Here is a 20,493-nt window from a genome sequence, read left to right as displayed (position 1 = left end):
GAGATACTGCCTTCACTTACCATTCACAAAACCCTGGAGATCACTGCCATGTTTTCCACCAGGCTGCTGACATTCCTTATGGCAAGAAGATACCCTTGTGCTCCTCTACTGACACAACCTTCAAAATTTATCATTTCTTCATATCAGTCACAGCTCTCCCAGACTGCTCCAGCTAATCCCTGCATCACTTCTCAGCTATACCGAACAAAGAAGACAGCTGGCATGCCTGCGGGACCCTCCTGCCCGGTCCCTGAGCTGCTGGCCCAGGAGGCCAGCCCCAGGGCCCTCCCCTGCTGTTTCCCCTCCCCCGCAACCTCAGCTCACTGCACCACTGGCGCAATGCTGTGCGCGGTGGGCTGCGAGCTCTTGCTGGGCCCAGTGCTCTGTGCTGTGCAGTGGCGTGGCTGGCTCCAGCTGGGCAGCATGGCTGCCTGTCCTGGTGCTCTGGGCGGCGTGGCTGCAGCGCCACCAGCCACCGGTGCTCCAGGCAGCGCGGTAAGGGAGCAGGGGGGTTGGATAGAGGGCAGGGGTCAGAGCGATCAGAGGACAGGGAACAGGGGGGTTGGATGGGGTGGCGGGGAGCAGTCAGGGGCAGAGGTTCCAGGGGCGGTTAGATGGAGCAGGGGTCCCGGGGTGTGCAGTCAGGAAAGAGAGGAGGGGTTGGATGGGACAGCAGGAGGCAGTCAGGGGGCAAGGGGTCCGGGAGGAATGGATGGGGCAGGGGTCCCGGGGGGGGGATGGGACACCAGGAGACGGAAGGGGCTGAATGGGCCAGGAGTCCTGGGGGAGTCGTCAGGGGGCGTGGGCCGGGCTATGCCTGGCTGTTTCGGGAGGCACAGCTTCCCCTAACCGGCCCTCCATACAATTTTGGAAACCTGATGTGGCCCTCAGACCAAAAAGTTTGCCTGCCCCTGCCTAGTCCTTCCTCATGTCTACTTATTGCAGATTCATGGATTTGAGAGATTATAACGGATCGTTAGATCAGCTAATCTGACCTCCTACATAACAGGCCTGATAAATTCATCCATTTACTACTGTACTGAGCCTAGTACCTTGTGTTTGAGTAAAGTCTCTGAAAGGCATCCAGTCATGACTTGAGGAGATGGAGAATCCACCACTTTCTTTGCTAGCTTCATACTAGCCCTACTAAACAATTTGCAGTAGCTGTTGCAAGTTTCAACGGGGCAGTGCTGCAGTTGCACCGTGGGGGCATCATTTGCCTTAACTTTTTATTTCCTGGTTTTCAAAGATTTAAGTGTACATTACCTTAATGCTTCATTTCCTGGTTTTCAGAGATTTTTGTTTAGCCACTCTCTACATTCAAGAAAGACATGAGAGTCATCACTGGGCAAACTTAACTCTGCATTAATGAAGTTTTTAGGCATTTAATAAAGACACATAAGATGCAGTTTGTTTTTCTAGAAATTCATGTTTTTCCTTCTTGTATATCTTTATGTAATGCTCAATTTAAGTACAATATTTTGAGTATAGGTCTAAAGAAGCTATAGAATAAATACAATCACTTCACTGTAATCCTCCTCTCTCCCCACACTTTAAAGGGGAATTAGGAGGGAGGTGGGGGGGTAGTCTAGACATTACTCAACTCTCTTGCTTCTAATGTGCAGTAAAAATCGATGGAGAAGAACTAGACCCTTCCTCATGTGACTAGGAAAGCCCACAGAATATGCTGTCTTGCCAATACACTTAAAATTTCTTTTACTGATACATCCATTCATATGATGGATATAAGCTTATTTTCATCCTGCTCTTTTATTAGAAGGCAAGCCTCCGTCTTTAAGCAAACATTGTAAAGGACTGAAAATAGTTTCTATACACTTCCTCTAATGTCAAACACGACTAAATCACAAATATTTTTAAGTTTCAGAGTAGTAGCCATGTTAGTCTGTATTTGCAAAAAGAAAAGGAGTACTTGTGGCACCTTAGAGACTAACCAATTTATTTGAGCATAATGCATCCGATGAAGTGAGCTGTAGCTCACGAAAGCTTATGCTCAAATAAATTGGTTAGTCTCTAAGGTGCCACAAGTACTCCTTTTCTTTTTGCAAATATTTTTAAGTTACTATGCTACACATACTCTAAAGTCACTACAACTTACATTATTTTACACCTATAAAACAAATCGAATTCAAATCTTCTAGAATGACAGACTCAAGGGTCAACGACCTCATATTCATCTGAATGGACAATACAGTACAGCAGAAGCTTCATTTATCCAAAAAGATATCAAAGATTAAACTATGTCCAATATTTGAATACAACATAAATATTTCCTAACAGTATTAATCCTTCGTGAACAAATGAAAATTTGAAGCTCGATTGAAAATGGCTTATTCAGATTGTTCTCCCTCACTGAACAGCCTTCTTAAAGTAATACTTTCAAATGCTGGAAGCAACTTACAGCCAAAAGCTAGCAAACAAGAATATCATCACAAACAAGAGCACTCTTCTCAACTTCATGTGACACCTGAATATTTATTCATGAACAGGTGATAGCGATCATCCCTCCATCATATGGCTGCTGCTGTTACTTCTTGTATTACGAAACGTATTTTACTTTAGCTGCTCTTGGTTGGACAGCATATTTCCACTAAAAGTGTACCTGCAGTACACACAAAGACTTATTATGAACCACATATCCTGTTGAATCTGAACAAAAAGAAAAATGTTTTTAAAAGCAAATACTAAATTTAATTGCTGAAAAAAGTATAAATCATGATTTTGCAGTGTATGACTTCTAATTGAATTACACACGACTATTGTGACCTGGTAAACAGCATTAGTGGGTGTTCTAGCCAATACAGAATTTTCCTCAAAACTACAGCAGATTAAATACAAACTAAGAATATTTGTAGTTAATATAGGAATAAAGTCTTATAATGCTCTGCATTTCACTCTTCAGTGGCATTTGGTCTAAACCTCTCATGAACACAGGCGCATTTCTTATTACCACCTTAAATTATTGAAGTCTAACACTCTTCGGGACTGAAGAATCTTTCCAGGATTTCACAATAAGAACATTCAGAATCTTCTTCGCCATCCCCCAGTCATGTTTTGATTGGCAGCTGATACTGCATGACTTCTCAAAGATGCCTAAAGCTACAACTATCTATGGAGCTCATGTCAGTGAAGAAACTCCCACACCTACTTTTTCCCCATCCCTCACCACCATTATGGCAAAGGATACACTTTTAGTTTAATTAAAAAAGAAAAATCCTGTGCCACCAGTTTGAAAAGGTATGAGGCAAACCCATCTAAATTTCAATTACATCTTTGAGACTTTTCTTAAGAACGTTCCCCCACTCTTTCCCTCTCCCCCACAAAAAACAGGCTGAGATCCACTAGGATCCCACACATGCTGGGATATAATAGAGAAAAAGAGAGAGCCTGTCTGTGTGGAGGGGCAAGGGTGGATGGTATGTATGGTTCCTGTCCCCAAAATTCTAAGCCTGGCTCTGGTTACAGTATATTTACATTTGTGAAAATTTAATGAGGATTCAGCTTTTCTGCTGGGACCTCACATTACAGGACTGACCAAAAGCAAAGCGTACTGAAAGATCAAATACTCTGAAATCAAACATTACTGAATTGCAATTTGCCCAACGGAACTTACAAGTATGTTTCTGTTTGTAAATTAACAAGCACACTTTGTATTCAAAATCAATAAATAATGGTAGAATTCTTGCCAACTGGCATTTTAGTATTAAATACATTTTTAGGCTTTCTATACAGTTAAGATGCATCTGCAATTCAACGTTTATAAGACAATTAGTCACTACATGGGTATTTAATACCTAGATTTTACTGACACCAAATCTAGATATCTAAATATTCTTGCAAGAACAGATGCTGGTCACAACACATTCTGCACAATAGTTTCAATGGAATGATGTTCCTGTTTGTGAAAGCTGTGAGAAGCAGCTGAGGCACTGCCCTGACCCACACAGTCATTCATCTTTGCCTCTGGCTGGCAGAATTAGGGCTAGGGCTATCAGTTATAAAGTAAATTTTTCAAACTGTGTTAAAGGGGAGTGTTTTGGGAACATCTGTTGGAGGTTAACCAAGCCACACGTTAGGCAAGCGTCAACAAGAATTTCCCCCCGCCCTCAGTGCTCTCATATATAATTTTTTTGCCAAGTGACGAACAGCGTGGTTTTATAATTCCAAACTTGCTCAAGCAGGTAGTGCTCAATAAGGACAGATACCTGTAACAAGTCTACCAACATTTGAGAGAGAACTAAAGTTATGGGTGCTTAAATTTTTTATTTTATGTTTATGCTATATTATATACAGGAAGTAATATTAGTTATCCAAGTTTATTTGCCAGTTAAGAACTTGGCATTCACTCTGTGCAAAGTAAAGTAAAATCTCTCATTTTGTTGATCTACAATGTAAGTGTACCCTAGGGTTAATAGCTATGGGAACTGAAACATACATTGGGAAGTTCAAGAATCTGTTAGAAGTAATTTTGAAAAATACGCTTTAAACCAACCTGGTTAATATAAAAGAATCTTAGCAATCTTAAGCCTGTAATTTGATTTCTCATTTGTTATATGCCACAGTTCTAAACATGAAGATAACATCTTCATAACAGATATGCACATGACATTTTGGTACAGTTATCTAATAAAGTAATTTAAGAAAAAGATGTCAAAAATTTCCCCAGTGCATTCCTCTCCTCCCAAAATTACTAATACTTACTTTAAAACATAGTTAAGAATTTAATATCTATTATACAAGCTAAAAAAATGTTTAGTTTTGAAGTCAACCATAGTTATAACTATACTGATGTAAATTCATATCTTAGATTATACCAGTGGTTCTCAAACTTTTGTACTAGTGACCCCTTTCATATAGCAAGCCTCTGAGTGCGACCCTCCCTTATAAATTAAAAACATTTTTTTTATATATTTAACACAATTATAAATGTTGGAGGCAAAGCGGGGTTTGGGGTGGAGGCTGACAGCTCACAACTCCCCATGTAATAACCTGTCAACCCCTTAAGGGGTCCAGACCCCCAGTTGAGAACGCCTGGATTATACTGAATAAAAAATCTCTATATACAGACAAGGCGTTAGTGTAAATGACAATCAGGGCTTTGAGTTTAGAAGCCTTCTCCAAAGAGCTCATTCTGAAAGTGTGACCACCAGTCTTCTGCAAGTGAATCAATCACCTTTACCACCATGATCAGAAATTCCAATAGTAATTACAATGTTCTTTATTATTGTTAATTACAAATTATTACCTTATGAGCTTTTAAACTATGAGACAAGAAAAATGGGTGCAGCTGTCTAAACATTTGACCTCCTCAAATTATACCAAGCAGTACTAAGTATTTTCCCGATTTCTACAGCCTACTTAGACCATGGAGACATATTGATATTGCACAACTAAATGGTGATTTAAGTCTTAGAATTTTCACATCCTACTTTGGAAGCAAAAACTAATTGTATGAGGAGTATAGAACAAAAAGGCTCAAGTTTCAGAAGATGGTATTGTTGAACCCCACCCATAAAATACATTTTGAAGGCTAGCACAAACTGCTCTAAGGGAACAAAAAAAGCTCTAGTTACACTTGCCTGCCAAATGTATGCAACTATAAACATGTGAGACAACACCAAGAGAAAAACTGAATGTAAATGAAAACTTTGTAGTCTTCACAGCATTTTCTGTGGATTTTTTTAAAATCACCTTTGATTGCAAACCTGCAAAAATATAACTCCAGACTTACAAGCCTAAGACTCAGTTATCACCACATAAAATACTTTTCCTAAAAATAAGAATCCATAACAGCCCAAAGCAGCTTTTAGAACTCAGATATACAAAAATAACTACATCAAGCACTAAAACAGTTACAGTGAAAAACAGTCTACAAAAATTAGAACATGGAAACGAAAAAGTTCTGTGATACTTTGGTACCTCAGAATAGCACCCAGGAAGCCCCATGTTCACCACTGTGATATGACTATGTGTTTTGTGCAAAATATGCCTTGTGAGATATCATTTAAGAAGTCTTGATTTTTTGAACATTAATACCTGTTGAATTGTGTGTGTTACCATTGTATCTGAAGTTATGATGTTTTGGGAGTGGGTGTGTGTGCGTCCACAGCCAGCCTTTCAGGGGCAAAGGAGCATCTACTAAGACACACTTACATCAGGACCAACCATGGCCCATTAAGGGGAACCCAGAATCTTTCTAGCCCCTGGAAGAAAGTATAAAAGAGGGACACAGTGACATCATCACTTGGCTTCTCTCCTCCCCGATCTCAACATCTGGAATACAAAAACTTTGAAGTGGGGAAGATTGGTCCCAGCCTGAATGGGAATACAGCCTGTGTATTAAGAACTGTGAGCTGCCAGTAATATCTTTTAGGGTGAAAAACTGCTTGATTCAAATCTTGCTTAGTCTATAGAATTTACACTACAATTTTATTTTTAGGTCTTATGTAAGCAACTTTGATCTCTACGCCTGCTACTTAGAATTACCTAAAATCTATCTTTCTGTAGTTAATAAATCTGTTTTATATTTTACCTTGAACAGCTTCTTCCTCTCAGGGAGATGCATTACCTATGGTGTCCGGAGAACCCTAATGTCAGCATAGGTAGTGTCCACACTGAAGTGCTGCAGCTATGATGCATAGATGCACTGCTGTACAAATACAGACTGCCAGACGCTTTTCAATGGACCACAGGTGCAGGCCATGCCGGGTGATGTTTCCCCCCCAACCCAAAAATTGCTCTGGATGGCATGCCCAGAAGCAAAGAGGCAGCACTCCTCCTGGCAGCAGTGCTCTCAGTGTGCCTGTATAGCACAGGGACTGAGGAAGCAGCATGGCAGTTAGTTGAACTCCTCCCCGCCTCCTACATGGGACCCTTTCCCCTTCCCTGCTGCCGGAGTAGGGTGCTGACTGCTCTGCAGACCATCTACAGGTGAGAGGCAATGCGTGGGACTCCAGCAACAGAGAAGGCAAAGCAGCCCCATGTAACTGGGGGAGGAGGAGCTCAGTCAGTCACCCTGCTGCTTCCTCCCTCTCAGCAAACTCATGGAGAGGGCCACTGCCAGCGGGAGTGCTGCTTCCTCGCTTCTGGACATCCAAAAAAATTGGGGGAGGAGGAATGTGACCCCCCCAGAATCTTTTATTTGTGCCTCCACCCCGACTAGCTACAACTACAGGCCACTTCCGCACACGGGCTGAATCCATGTTGAACCATGCTTGCGCTCCATGCAGTCCCCAGAGCCTCCCGTCCAAACCTGTCTCCTGAGCACACCCCCCTCCGGTCTTGTGGCCCCCACTCCCGAGCAGCCCCCGGAGCCCACTACCCCTGGGCGGTCCCCAGAGCCCCCTCCCCTTCAGGGCCAGTCCCCAGAGCCCTCTCCAGGCTCCTCTCCCACCTCCCAACCAGCCTCTTTCCCTTCCCAGTCCACCTCCAGTCACCAGCTTCTGCCACATCCAGGCCTCCCCTCATCTCCCCAGGGCTGCTTTCTGGAGTCTCCTTGGTCCCTCCCACTACCCAGAGCCTCCTTCCTGCCCCTCTGCTATCCCAGAGCCCAAAGGGTAGCTGGATCATAGTCCAATGGCTTCACCTCCAGTCTCTGAGCTCAGAAGTACTCCAACAGTCACACCCTACTCTGCTGCCCAGATCCCAGCACACACCCATTCCTCTCCCTCCCGCTGCCCCATATTTGCTATTTGGCTTATCTGGGGGCACGAAGGAAAGTTTGGGGACAGGATGGGAAGCACCCACGCCAGGTGGCTCAGGTCAGCCTCATGCATCACATTTTCAATTTAGGGAAATAAGATCACCTTACTCTCTGGACAGGGCAGGCGGGGAGCTGGCAGGTGATTGGGAAGCTGGCGGGGGGGGGGGGGGGGGGCTGGACCTTGAATATACTTTGACCAAGAAATTTGGACCTTGACAAAAAATAAATTTGACTACCCCTGTTGTGACATTTCAAGTGTAGATAAATCCTTAGTCCTGCCTCAATGCAGGGGACTGAACTAGATGACCTATCGAGGTCCCTTCTAGTCTTGCATTTCAATGATTCTGAGAGTCACTGAAGGGAGCAGGAGGATCCCAACTAATTCTTCCCCAAGCTAAATGATGGAATTCAGTGGTTGACTGTTTTGAGCTATTTGAAATGACCTATTTGGATGATAATTTGTGAAGAACATCATGACAAAATAGCTGGAACTATCACAACCAGTTTACTTCACTCACCCCAGGTAATCCCCCGTTCCTTTACTAAATCATTGACTGGAAATATGAAACGTGCTTTGAGAAGAGAAGTTTATACATTTAAGATTGTTTGGTTTAATAAAAATAAATTTTATATGCTGTTCTGTGTGTTTAATTAAATTCTAATTACCATCCTAATACAAGTTCACACAAATCATGAGCAAAAAGTAAATGATGTAATAAGTGAGATATCATTCACCACTTTGACAAAAAAGGTAAAATTAATAAAAATCTGAAAATATTAAGCTACATAATTGCTTGAATAAATGTGTATATGTAGTGTACGCTCCAAGGTAGCAAAGGAATGCACAAATCTAGGGTAACGGCTCTGTTCAAATCAACATGTTTTAATGAGAATGCACCTTCTTTAGAAAATAACTGGAGTACAAATGGAAAAGTAGATTAAAATAGATTTAAATTGAGGCTTTCCACTTGGTGATTTAAATCAAGGTAATTTAAATCAGTCCACCTGAACACATTCAGGATGCATAACATAGCAAAATTAACATTGCTGAAAGAACATTAATATTTGCACTTCCTGACAACTTATAACTGCAAAACCTTTATGTTGCATTTATGAATTTTTCATTTTTAAAAAAAACTAACACCAGTGATCTCCACACACCCCAAAAACATAATATTTTCTGATTAAGACTGCAATGCTATACAGGAGTACTCTCTGTAAACTTACGCTTTGTCCACACCAGCATTTTTCAAACTTCGGGTCAGGACTGGGTTGCAGCATGTCAGGCACTGGGTCGCTCTGGTCAGCACCACTGACCAGGACATTAAAAGTCCTGTCAGCGGTGCTGCCCAGCTAAGGCAGGTTAGTGCCTACCTGCTGCGACATGACACTGCACCCGGAAGCGGCCAGCAGCAGGTCCTGCTTCTAGGCAGGGGGGGGGCCTGGGGCTCCGCACACTGCCCCCGCCCCGGGAATCAGCCAATGGGAATAGGGGGGGTGCAGTGCCTGCAGGTGCGAGTTGTGCGACCCACTTGCACGCCGCCGCCTAGGAGCCGGACCTGCTGCTAGGGCGCAGCACGGTCCGTGGTGCCAGGACAGGCAGGAAGCCTGCCTCTGCACCCCAACTGTGCCGCTGACCAGGAGCTGCCCAAGGTAAGTCCACGCCCCAACCCTGAGTCCCCCCTTAAACCCCTTCCTGCACCCCCAACCCCTCGTCCCCGGCCCCACCCCAGAGCCCTGACCCCCTTCCCCAGACCAGAGCCCCCTCCCACACCCTGAACCCCTCATTCCCAGCCCCACCCTGCAGCCCTCACCCCTGCACCCCAACCCTCTGCCCCAGCCCTGAGTCCCTCCCAGACCCCAAACCCCTCATCCCCCATTCTGTTGGGTTGCCGATATCAACAATTTTCTTCAACTGGGCCCCCACAAAAAGGTTGAAAACTACTGGTCTACATTATAGCCCATGTGAGCATAACTTATGTCGCTCAGGGGTGTGAATAAATCACCCCCGCAAGCAAAGTAAGTTACACCAACGTAAGTGCTCATGTGCATAGCGCTATGTCAGCGGGATAATCTCGCTCGCAGAGGGGGCTTTTTTATGCCGACGGGAGAGCTCTCTCCCTTTGGCATACAGAGTCTTCACCAGATGCGCTGCAGCTGTATCAGTACAGCTGCAGCACTGTACGTATATGCATGGCCCTAGTTAAAAATCAACATTTTCAGTTTACTGGCTTTTACCAGGTAAAAAATGCAGGGTGTATTGACTTAAATCACCAATTTTAATCATGATTTAAATAAGAGAGAATGAAACACTGATTTAAATAATTGATTTTAATTGTATTTTGCATTTGTAACTTTTAGTTACTTTCCTAAAGAAAGGCTAATTCTCACTGGTTGGTAACAATTAAAATGTGTTGATTTGCACCTAAATATAGCTTTTACACTAAGTTTTCTGCTTTTTGCTAACCAAGAGATTACACTGTATCTATTAAGCAATTATATATATTATTCATATTCTTATTTTTTACTTTTTTGTAATATTAGACAACGGTGAATAATGTATTTCTTTTTTACTAGATAATTTTAATTGTAATTTGTATCATGCTCAATACAGATACAATGCAAGTCCACTTAAACGTGCACAAATACAGCATTTAAATTTTAAAACTACCTTAAAATGTGTTTGTCAAAAATCACAACATGTTTTGCATTTAAAACTAACATTTATTAAACAAAAGAAGTATTTAGTAGATAGTGAATAGACTGTTTCTGATCTCCATATCTTTCGAGGTTTTAAAACTAGTGGGCTCTCATTCCCTCACACTTAGTTTTTGTCCATACCTTGGAAGACAGAGAGAGCAGAAAAGCTTGTTTTAACTCTCAGTTGGTTTCTCAACTTTGAATGAACTACCTTTGAACTGAACCAGTTGAATAAACTGAAATGAAGAAAATATTCTCTCTGTACCTGCAGAGAAGGCTACTGCTGTCAAAAGCTGGTTTAGCACTTCCACAACTCTTGGCCCATGGGTTCCACAAGTTCAGCAGTTTTTCTTTAAAACTTGGCAGAAAATATGTACTACTTAATATTATTGTTGTATTTAACGTAAATGTTTAACAGATTATAGGTTTATGCCTTATATTATTTTTAATTAAAAAATAAAACTAATTTAAATTTAAAATATGTTAAGTTAAAAAAAATCAGATTTTTTAAAATATAATTGATTTTTATCCAACCTGTAAAAAAAGCCTGACAGGACAAAGTACAGAAAATAAGTCTGTTCACTTAAAACCTTTCAAACAGTTGCAAACTTTTACACAAAAATACCTTTGTTGAAAATAGTTTTCTAAAAGACTGCCAGCTACCTTACAAACACAATTAAAAAAAATACAAAAAAGCACACGCACAAACATAACTTAAAATTTTTAAAGACTGAATCCCATGATACGAGTGAAACATTTCTCTCTCCTTTAAAAACTATCAGAGCTGTGGAAGCCAAGTCAGAGTCCTGTGGATCTTAAGACTGCTAAAACTACAAAAATTCACATTTTTGTTTGAACATTTTTTATTTACTTTTATATTGAAAATCAAGTCAATAAATCAAAGTTGTTCATGTTTCTACATGCAAGTTTACTTATGTAGCCAAGTGGTCAGAAAGAAAGCTGTTCTAGAAAGTATTTTTACTACCTCAAAGTTGTATTTAAGACATTTTGTTTCCTCGTATTCCAATATTTAAATTTTTAGTAAATATCCCTTATTCCAGAAAAACCATAAGCAAAAAAATACCAATGCATGCATGTCACTGTTTTGAAGCTTCAGCAATGGTATCAATCTCTGCTTACAAAATAAAAATAAAATAAACTTGGAAAACTGATTCATCTTAACATGATTAATTAGTACTTTTTTTTTTTTTTACCTTGAACCTGCAAACACATGACAATGACTTGTACTATGGCTCTAATACTTGCCTTTCTGTGGAAAAACATTTTTCAAAGAAAGAAAGGGGAAAGAATTAATTCCATTCAGCATTCTTCAGTGGGATACATTTAACTCTCTTAAAATTTTATTGTAGTGGAAAAGATGGGTCAATGCTCCACCCCAAATAAATATTTTTTAATGAAAAAGTTTTCATTCAAAATCAGGTGAAAATTAAACTTCCGTGTTTAACGATGGATCATTTAAACTTAAACAGACAACCATTCCCAGCACAACATTATATTAAAAGTGAAGTGAACTAATTCAGAATGGAGTAAAATAATTAAATCCTTCCTATTCAGTCAGGAATTGTCTATATAGTCCTGAGCACAGTGCCAATATGTAAATATTAATTCAGTGCAGGTACTGAACACTCTGTATGACTTATCCATTAAGCCACTAGCCTCTCTTCATTCAAATCCCTCTGCAGAACTCAGTTATTCCATGATATTTACAAGTAATTACAACTAATTAAACTGAGGAGAAACTGGGTGCATGTGAAGTACATTTATTTATAAATATGCACAAAAATATGTATCAAAAGACTCTGCATACTTTAATCATAGCCCTCTCCCCTACAACACACTTAGCATGCTACCTCTCATCTTCCTATGCATTTGTACAGGATCTAGGATACTGGGGCCCTTATCCCAACTGGAACCTCTACATAACACCTCAGAAGAAATAATAAATAAAAAGGAAGGCTTACTCACCTTTCAAAGCTGCATCTAAACTAAGCCTCTTCTAAAAGCTTCTCACTAGATAGCAATCCAAATATTTAGTTTATCTCCAAAATTTCCCACTTACAAACTGCCTAACACATTACTTGAAAAACAAAGCCTGAGGACAATTTCAGGTTATTTTTAAAAATGTATCTGTATTTGAGGATTTAACACATCAGGATAACATTGAAGTTAATTCACAAACATAAAATGCTCAACATTTTAAAATCAAATTTAACTAACAGGTCTGTTTAAATAAGAATAAATCAATTTGAAAATTAATAAGGGCACAATACCATTAGTCATATACGATCAATTAACATCTGCTCATCCATTGGTTACAGATGGATTTCGTTTTTTAATAGGAAAGCAACCACTAAAATAAACCCTTTAGGATTTTCACAAATGTATTTAAATTAGGGTAACTGAGCAGTCAAACCAAATGCTACAGACTAAAGTAACATACAGATGTCCTGAACATTCTCAAGCAGAGCCTGGAGTAGTTCAAAGTCTACTCAGAGACTACCAGAAGGTAGTTCTGAAACTGCTCATCGGCCCCCAAGAACACTGACACACGGTCCTGCAAGGCTACATTGCATCACCCCTTCTGCTCTACTTGGAAAGCTGGGAACCATTAGGAAAATTAGTGAGGCACTATGAACAGTAGTGATTCTCAATATGCAGACAGTATTCTGATTCCCACATCTCCTTCAACCCAATCAATGAAGCTGTAAACAAATCTACCCAGTGCCTAAGAGACTGCGGCTTCAATGAGATTTAGCTGACGGAGGGAAGAAATTGGAACAATCAGCAGTTTATTTTTACCACCTTGATTTAGGGAGTTTGCCTGTTTTGGCACACGCTCGGTCGAAGAGGATGACCTCCCAGATAGAGGAGTACAGTTCTTCGGTCAAGGGTTTACGGTAGCTGCGCTCCCCTGCTAGAACCTCCAAACAAGCTCAAGGTTCTATGAAAACATTTGCACAAATCGGAAAGTCTTATGAGATTCCTGCTGCTTCTGGATAACTAACTTGCAGCTGTGACCAAAAGCTTTTGTTTTTAAATTTGATAGCCATAAGGTATGCTATCAAATGCAGACCTTACTACAGCAGTAGGTACAGCCTGGGCCACCTCAAAACTGGACTGTTTTCACAAACTCTACATAGGGCTATATCCAAAGATCCTTAGGAAACTTCAGCTGCTGCAAAACATGTCACTTAACTAATAGTACTTCCCACAGAGAGTACATTATATTTGTGTTCATCATATCTGACTGCAATTAAAGATGTTGTTTCTAATCTATAAAACTCTACATTATTTAAATCCAGGATGCTCCTTGACAACACAAAGAAAATCAACTGTTGCTAAAAATGTCAATAATTATAAAGATGAGACAACTGATTCCTGGCCATTGCACCATAAGTAATCACTGTAAATTATGGTTTTAAAAAGTTTGTCTTCAGATTAAATGTTCAGCATTGTTTTGTAAGAATCTCATTTGACATATCTGTTCATGTTCTCCCAGTGAATGTGATTAAACCAAAAATGGATTATTTATGTCCACTATATGGTTTGAGAGAGATGTTTATATAGTTACCTGAATATTTTTCGACCACAACTGCACCTGAACTCTCACTTGAATATAATTTGCAAACACTCACAATCAATATTTACACCCCCAAAAGTGCTAAAATGTGGAAATCAAAATGGTACAGCAAAGATTGTGGATCAAGGTCTTAATTAAAATAAAATACTACATACTGTTACCATAATAAAACTTAGTACCAAAACAAAACCATAAGCAGCTTTTCTCCTCATTCAGGCTCTGCATTCCACTAGAAGCTCAAAGATGTATACGCACAATGCAGTTCTTATTCCTGACTTACATAAACTTGATTTTTCGAAATAAAGAAATTTTGAACAAGACTACCATGAATACAGAAGATAAATGATTCCAAGCCATAACACTATTGTTTTTACACCATGCAAGACGGTGAGTCAAAAAATAGGATGTGTTAGCACACCTTTTAATAATAGAGTTGATATCCAGAAATATCTGTTTCTATATTGTTTAGCATGAAGTTTGTTTTAGCAACATCTAGAATTTGTGTAAAAAACGTATGCTGCGATTGTCACCTGTGCACAAGTTGCTATGCATGCCAGTTCTATTTTTTCCCTTTTATTTGTGGCAAATATTAGTGCTATATTAGACTTTAAGTTACATGAACACAAATAAGTCTAATATAGCACCAACCTGAGCCACCAGTAGTGTTGGCAAAGTTACAAAAGCTTCCGTACACTGTTCATACATTAAGTGCACCCAATAGTTCAGAATACATTTGATGGTTATAGTCTACAGTTAAGTTAAGAGGAAAGGCAGCTTAGTTCTCCTATGAAGGAAGCATTGCTCTGGGCAACAGAGAGTGAAGTAGACCAAGACTACGTATCAGTCAATCTACTTCAGTTAGAGTGAGTTCTATAGGTAACACATCCAAACTTAGTTAAAAAAAGCACTGAACCACCATTTTTATATTTCTTCCTTTATTTTAGTAGCCTATATATTTGTCACAGCATTCCATTAGCTAACACAGGCCTTTTGGTAACTGATGGGACTACTGTACTAGAAGAATATTAGCTATCTCCGGTAAGTGTCTGAGAAGTAGGATTTGTTTGTGTTTTTTTAAACAATACTGTGTTCAGAGCACAAACTACAAGACAATTTTATGAATTTTGCAACAGTACCATATATAAGTAGACAAATAGTGACTGAACTGTGATCCTACAATTGAACCTGCACAAGTGGACTCCCTGAACCTATGCAGACCCAATCACAGATTCAGTTCCTTGATTAGTAAACCAGAGTACATCAACAAAATACATTACTGCTACAAATACAGTTACCCCAGCAATCTTGCATCTCTTTTTCACACAAACACAGCTCTGGAGTGTTCATAAACAAACACCAGTTCATTCTACTGTATAACAACCCTAAATATTACCTGAACATATGGAAAGGGGAAGTATGCATATGGACTACTGAAAAAATAAAAATAAATAATAATAGGTTCACTAGGGCACTGGTTTTCAAACTTTTTTTCTGGTAAGCCAGTTGAAGAAAATGGTTGATGCAGAAAATGGGGAGGGGGGGTTTGGAGTGTGGGAGGGGCTCAGAGCTGGGGCAGAGGGTTGGGGTGCAGAGATGAGGGTTGTGGGGTGGGGCTGGGAATGAGGGTTTCAGTTTCAGGGTCCGGGAGGGGCTCCGGGTGCGGGCTCTGGGGTGGGGCTGGGGATGAGGGGTTTGGGTTTCAGGAAGGGGCTCTGGGTTTGCGGGGGGGGGGGAGGGAGATGGGGATCAGGGCTGGGGCAGAGGACTGAGGCACGGGCTTACCTCGGGTGGCTCCCGGTCAGCGGCTGTCCTGGCACCGCGGACCGTGCTGCACCCCAGAAGCAGCCAGAAGCAGGTCCAGCTCCTAGGCGGAGGCACGCAAGCAGCTCTGTGTGGCTCTTGCCCGCAGGCACCACATCTCCCAGCTCCCATTGCCCGGTTCCCGGCCAATGGAAGTGCAGAGCCGGTGATCAGCACGCAGAGCCCCGTGCCCCCCCAGGAGCCAGAACTGCTGCTGGCACTGGTTATTGCAGGGTTGCAGCTAAAGCCGAGCAGCAGGGTTTCCAAAAAAAAAAAAAAAAAAGCAGTAGTAAGGTGCATAAACACTGCTCGTCATTCCTGACCACACACTACAATGCCTATACATCACAACACATGATACATATTCTTTGGTAATTTGCCTCCCCTACAGAGGCAAACAGCTAATACTTCAGTGGAAGGCAAAAAAACAAACCCAACCCCATAATGTAATTATTGAGTTAAGTCAATTCTGCAGTGTTCTGAGACTTCTGCTCTGCCATGGCACCACAGTGCGCATTAACACAGTATCAGACCTAACCTTTCAAAGTTTTTGTTAGACGTAGTTTAAAAGATACATACAGAATTTCCTAGGTCTTAAATAAAAGCCACCAGAAAGGCCTACTTTCCGTTCACCAACCAACCCATATGTGCTCTCTGGAATATTTTATACTTTACAATATGCGTGAATGAAATAAAAAAATAAAACGAACACTAAGATTGTTAAAAGATATCCGCCATTCAAAGCATCCATACCTGTGGAAGTGCAGTATTGAGCTGTCTCTGCAAGGAATCTCTTTCATGACTGACTTCATGTAGCTTGCCCTGGGTCAATACTAGTGTTTCTTGAGTCTCTCTTAGTGTGTCCAGAAGTCGATCCCTTTCCTCCAACATGGATACCATTAACTGCTCAAAATGGGAATCAGCATCCGACTGTAAAGGAGAGCCTGAACTATGGCCTCCATTTCCCCCTGAGGGAATCTCTGCCTCGCTGATGGTTGGCATCACCTCACACATCATCTTGAAATAAAAGATTCAATGTAAAGTTATTAATAGTAACCGAAAAGTGCAGAGTACAAGTCCAAACAAAATGTTGGTAAACCAAAATGCACAATGACCCTGCCTATCCAAGAAGAGTTAGCATCCACAATACATCACCAATTTAGCTTCCCCAGTGATACCAACACTAGAGGCTGACATAACTTAGGTGTTTACCGCTATGTCATGTAATATTACAGAGATGCAGTGTACAATGAGCCAATTCATTGAAGACTCAGTTTTGACAAATATTAGTGATTTTCCTGCAAAACTATATTTCTATAGTACTACTTGTGACTTCATTTTCTAAGAGATTTATGTTTTTTTCTTTTTAAACTGTAGCTAGTACCTTCAAAAAGTACTGAAGTCACACACAGCCAACAAAAAATGATACAGTTAAACCAATCAATTATCTACTGTACTGCTCAGCTATTTGGAAAGAGCAAAACATGGTTCCCCCAAACTCGTGAAACTCTATTCTGACATCAAGACAACTGGATTAATTCATGACAGAGAGCCAGTACTTCGATCTTGTTATACTGGCCATACAATCTCTACTGTAGCAGTTTGCTGCAAGAAAATTAGCAGTAGCACATTTCTGTATCGGGATACAGCAATTGGAAAAATCAGACAGATTAGCGCAGGGGAAATTAAAACCAAATTAAGGATGTGAAAGGACATTAAACCTCTCAGGTAATAGTACTAAAACAAAACCAACAAGGCTTCAACACGTGCCTGCAGTACATTATAGGTTATCACTGTAGATACCAATAGTAAAAGTTGCCTGTAAAGAAAAACAGACAGACACAGAAATTTAATAAAAATATGAGAGTATTTTTGTGCTATCATGCTTAATAAAAGTAACAACGCCTTACAAGAGGAGCTTAAACTTGGAAAATCATCAATTTAAGTAGAACCCTACAGCCCGTTTTGAATGCTCAGCCATCATGATTTCGAAACAGAACTTGGAGAAATTTCTGTTCCTCAAATTTAAATGCAATGGAAACGAGAAGGCATTGTTATTCAGCATTAGCACTGAGCCACTAAGACCTCAGGAATTCTTGGGACAGAGTGTGCCTTAACCTTCTTCACAAGCTTACAAGAATAAAAATCCATTTGCAAACACATACAAGCAGTGAAGCAATCAATTTTCTTATAGGGGTTGAAACATCGCACACTCCCCCCATGCTTTCAACTACTATATAATGAAAACAGACTTCATACTTCATCTGAACATCTACATCAGTAAAAGTTTATTTGTCTCTAAATCTGACGAATAAACTTTACATTTCAGAATTAATTTGAAGATCTCATTCTTGGGAAGAAAGATTTTACAATGCATTTCAGAGATACTGTCTCACTATTTAAAAAAATATATATATCATGTCAAACCATCAGAGGTCTTTATTTTAAACACCACTAATTTATTTACCTTGTTCGAAGAAACAAAATGGCTTGAAAACAGCCCCCAAAATTCTAGCAACACCAGATCTTTCCTGTTCTTTTAGCAGCTTTGTGTGATCCCAAGACACCTTTCAGACTGTAGAGCAGCCATCCACCTTGGGTACAATGTCCATTTACTAAACAACCCCACACACAAAAGGATAAATAAACTTGCTGAGCAAAGTATAGGTCCAGTAGGAGCAGCAATGGTTTCAACCGGCCAGTGAAGTCCCGAAGGCAAAAAAGAATGGGTGCAAAGAAACCAGTCTCAGCTTCCCTTCTCTCTACTGATGGCCCACAGTTCCTGCAACAGCCCGGGTGGGGGAAGCATGTGCAAAGGCAAAGCCACTTCTATCCTGCTGGTGCAACAAGCTTCAACAGTGCATGGTTCAGAATTCCCTCTAAGGTCACAATGGCATTATTCAAAAGAGTAAAAATAGAAAGAAAAGAGGGAATGGCTTTTCTTGTGGGGAATTTGGAAAAGCTCTCTCTTTTCCCCCCTCTGTTAGTAACGGTAGGATCCTTTCCTTCCCTCGGTTTCCTGGGTCTTCTCTCACACATTTATAATCCCAGTGGTGGGTGCTGCTGGATGCTGTTTTGAAAGTGGGGTGGGGCTGTTGGGGTATTTGTACTTTCGGTTATTGTTCCCTCCACTTACCCTCACACCAATGACTCTTCAGAAGAGGCTCCGGCGCTGAGATGTCCTGATCCAGCCCAGTAATCAGTCCGCTCTAAAAACTAAACAAAAGGGTATCCCAGAGGCGGGGGGCACAGGTGGGGAAGGCGCGTCCCAGGGCCCAGAGACTAACTGGGGGAAGAGATCGATGGTTTGGCGCCGAGGTCCCTGCGGTGTAGGGGTTGTTCTCCTCTCCCCAGAGGCCCCAACCCCTCAGGAGCTGCGAGGGTGGCTTAGGGAGCAGATAGGCGGCTTTTCCCCTGCCGGAGGCCCCAGGGGAGCGCCGGCCTGGGGAAAGGCCCCTTTCCCGGAGGCCTCGCTCCCCTGAGCGGCTGGAGTAGTCTCGGCTCCCAAGAGCCTTAGCGAGGAGGCGGGCTGGGGCTTCCCGGGTCCCGGAGGTGGGAGCTGAAGTTGCAGAGGGGGCCCGGCCGCCGGGGGCTGTTCTCTCTCCCGGCTCCCTGGGGCAGAGGTTGTCCCGGCGCTGGGATCTCTCCTGGTCCGGTCCGGTCCGGCTCCGTCCGCCGCCACCTCCACGGTGGCCGCTGCGGGACTGGCCGAGGCCGGGTAGGTGCCGCTCCGTGTCCCGGCGGCGCTGGGGTGGGCAGGCTACCCTCACAGCGGCCGGCCGGGCCCCGCACCCGCCGCAACTAGTACCAGCGCCGCCGCTGCCTCGCGTTCCCTCAGCCCCCGCCGCCGCCGCCGCCGCCGCCACTCTTCCCGGCGCCCTCCGCGGCTCGGGCCCAAATCAGTGCGGGTCCCACAATGCACCGCGCGGCGCCAGGGGCTCACGGAGCGGCTGTCCCCTTTGCGGGTCTGCGCCACGCTGGGAGGCTGCCGGTTCGAGACTCTCCTCGTCCTCCCCCACCTAGCGGAGCCCGGCCCGGCCTACAGCGCTCAGTAGTGACGTGCCTCTGTTGTGTGCACAAACCGCGCTGCTGCCCTGCGCGGCTGGGGCGGGACCAGGGTTGTTCAGCCAGAGAGTCAGTGGTAGGGAGGGCTCAGGGTGGAGGCGGCATAGTCACCACGGGACGGGCTGGGCAGTGAGGGTGAACAACACTGAGGTGTGTGTTGTGCGTGTGGAAAGGTCGCCTGTTCATGCAATACAGGGACAAACGCTGATTTCTTCCCTCCACCCACGGTGCGTGGCCGGTTCTCAAACTTGTACTGGTGACCCCTTTCACATAGCAAGCCTCTGAGTGCAACCCCCCCTTTATAAATTAAAAACACTTAATAGATTTTAGATTACAAATGCTGGAGGCAACACGGGGTTTAAGGTGGAGGCTAACACCTCGCAACCCCCAGTTTGAGAGCCCCTCTGCTAGGCATTAGAGCCACTGCCCTGAGGCTGCCTGCTTGCTGTCCGCTGTACTGTTCACTGCTGGACATAGGCCTGGCTGCCAAACCCATGTCAGCAATCCAATCCCCCAGCTACTCCTTGTTCTCCAGACTGTTAGCTTTTATTTAAAATAATAAGGATCATCCTACACTTAAAATTGTACCAATATCACTATATCAGTT

General features: G+C 42.3%; 1 protein-coding gene across 13 annotated transcripts in view; it reads right to left on the bottom strand.

Moving 5' to 3' along the window:
* Positions 1-19,871, bottom strand: part of PPFIA1 (PTPRF interacting protein alpha 1) — an 87,719-nt gene extending 67,848 nt beyond the window's left edge. For 7 of the 13 annotated variants that reach the window (XR_012159381.1, XM_073347881.1, XM_073347884.1 and 4 more), the window contains exons 1-2: positions 18,289-19,870; positions 16,575-16,838 (exon numbers count right to left, since the gene is read on the bottom strand). Coding sequence is in view for 12 of the 13 variants with exons in the window: in XM_073347881.1 (XP_073203982.1) it covers positions 16,575-16,838 (264 nt within the window). In the remaining variant the exon portion in view is untranslated. Of the gene's footprint in view, positions 1-16,574; positions 16,839-18,288 lie in introns of all 13 variants that reach the window. The other 6 variants (XM_073347877.1, XM_073347878.1, XM_073347875.1 and 3 more) reach the window with 3 other exon arrangements.
* Between the last annotated feature and the right edge of the window lie 622 nt (positions 19,872-20,493).

The sequence above is a fragment of the Lepidochelys kempii genome, chromosome 6 (assembly GCF_965140265.1).
Source record: "Lepidochelys kempii isolate rLepKem1 chromosome 6, rLepKem1.hap2, whole genome shotgun sequence".
Taxonomy (NCBI): domain Eukaryota; kingdom Metazoa; phylum Chordata; order Testudines; family Cheloniidae; genus Lepidochelys; species Lepidochelys kempii.
The sequence above is the reverse complement of the archived record's forward strand: the minus strand, read 5'-3'. Positions and strand labels throughout refer to the sequence as shown.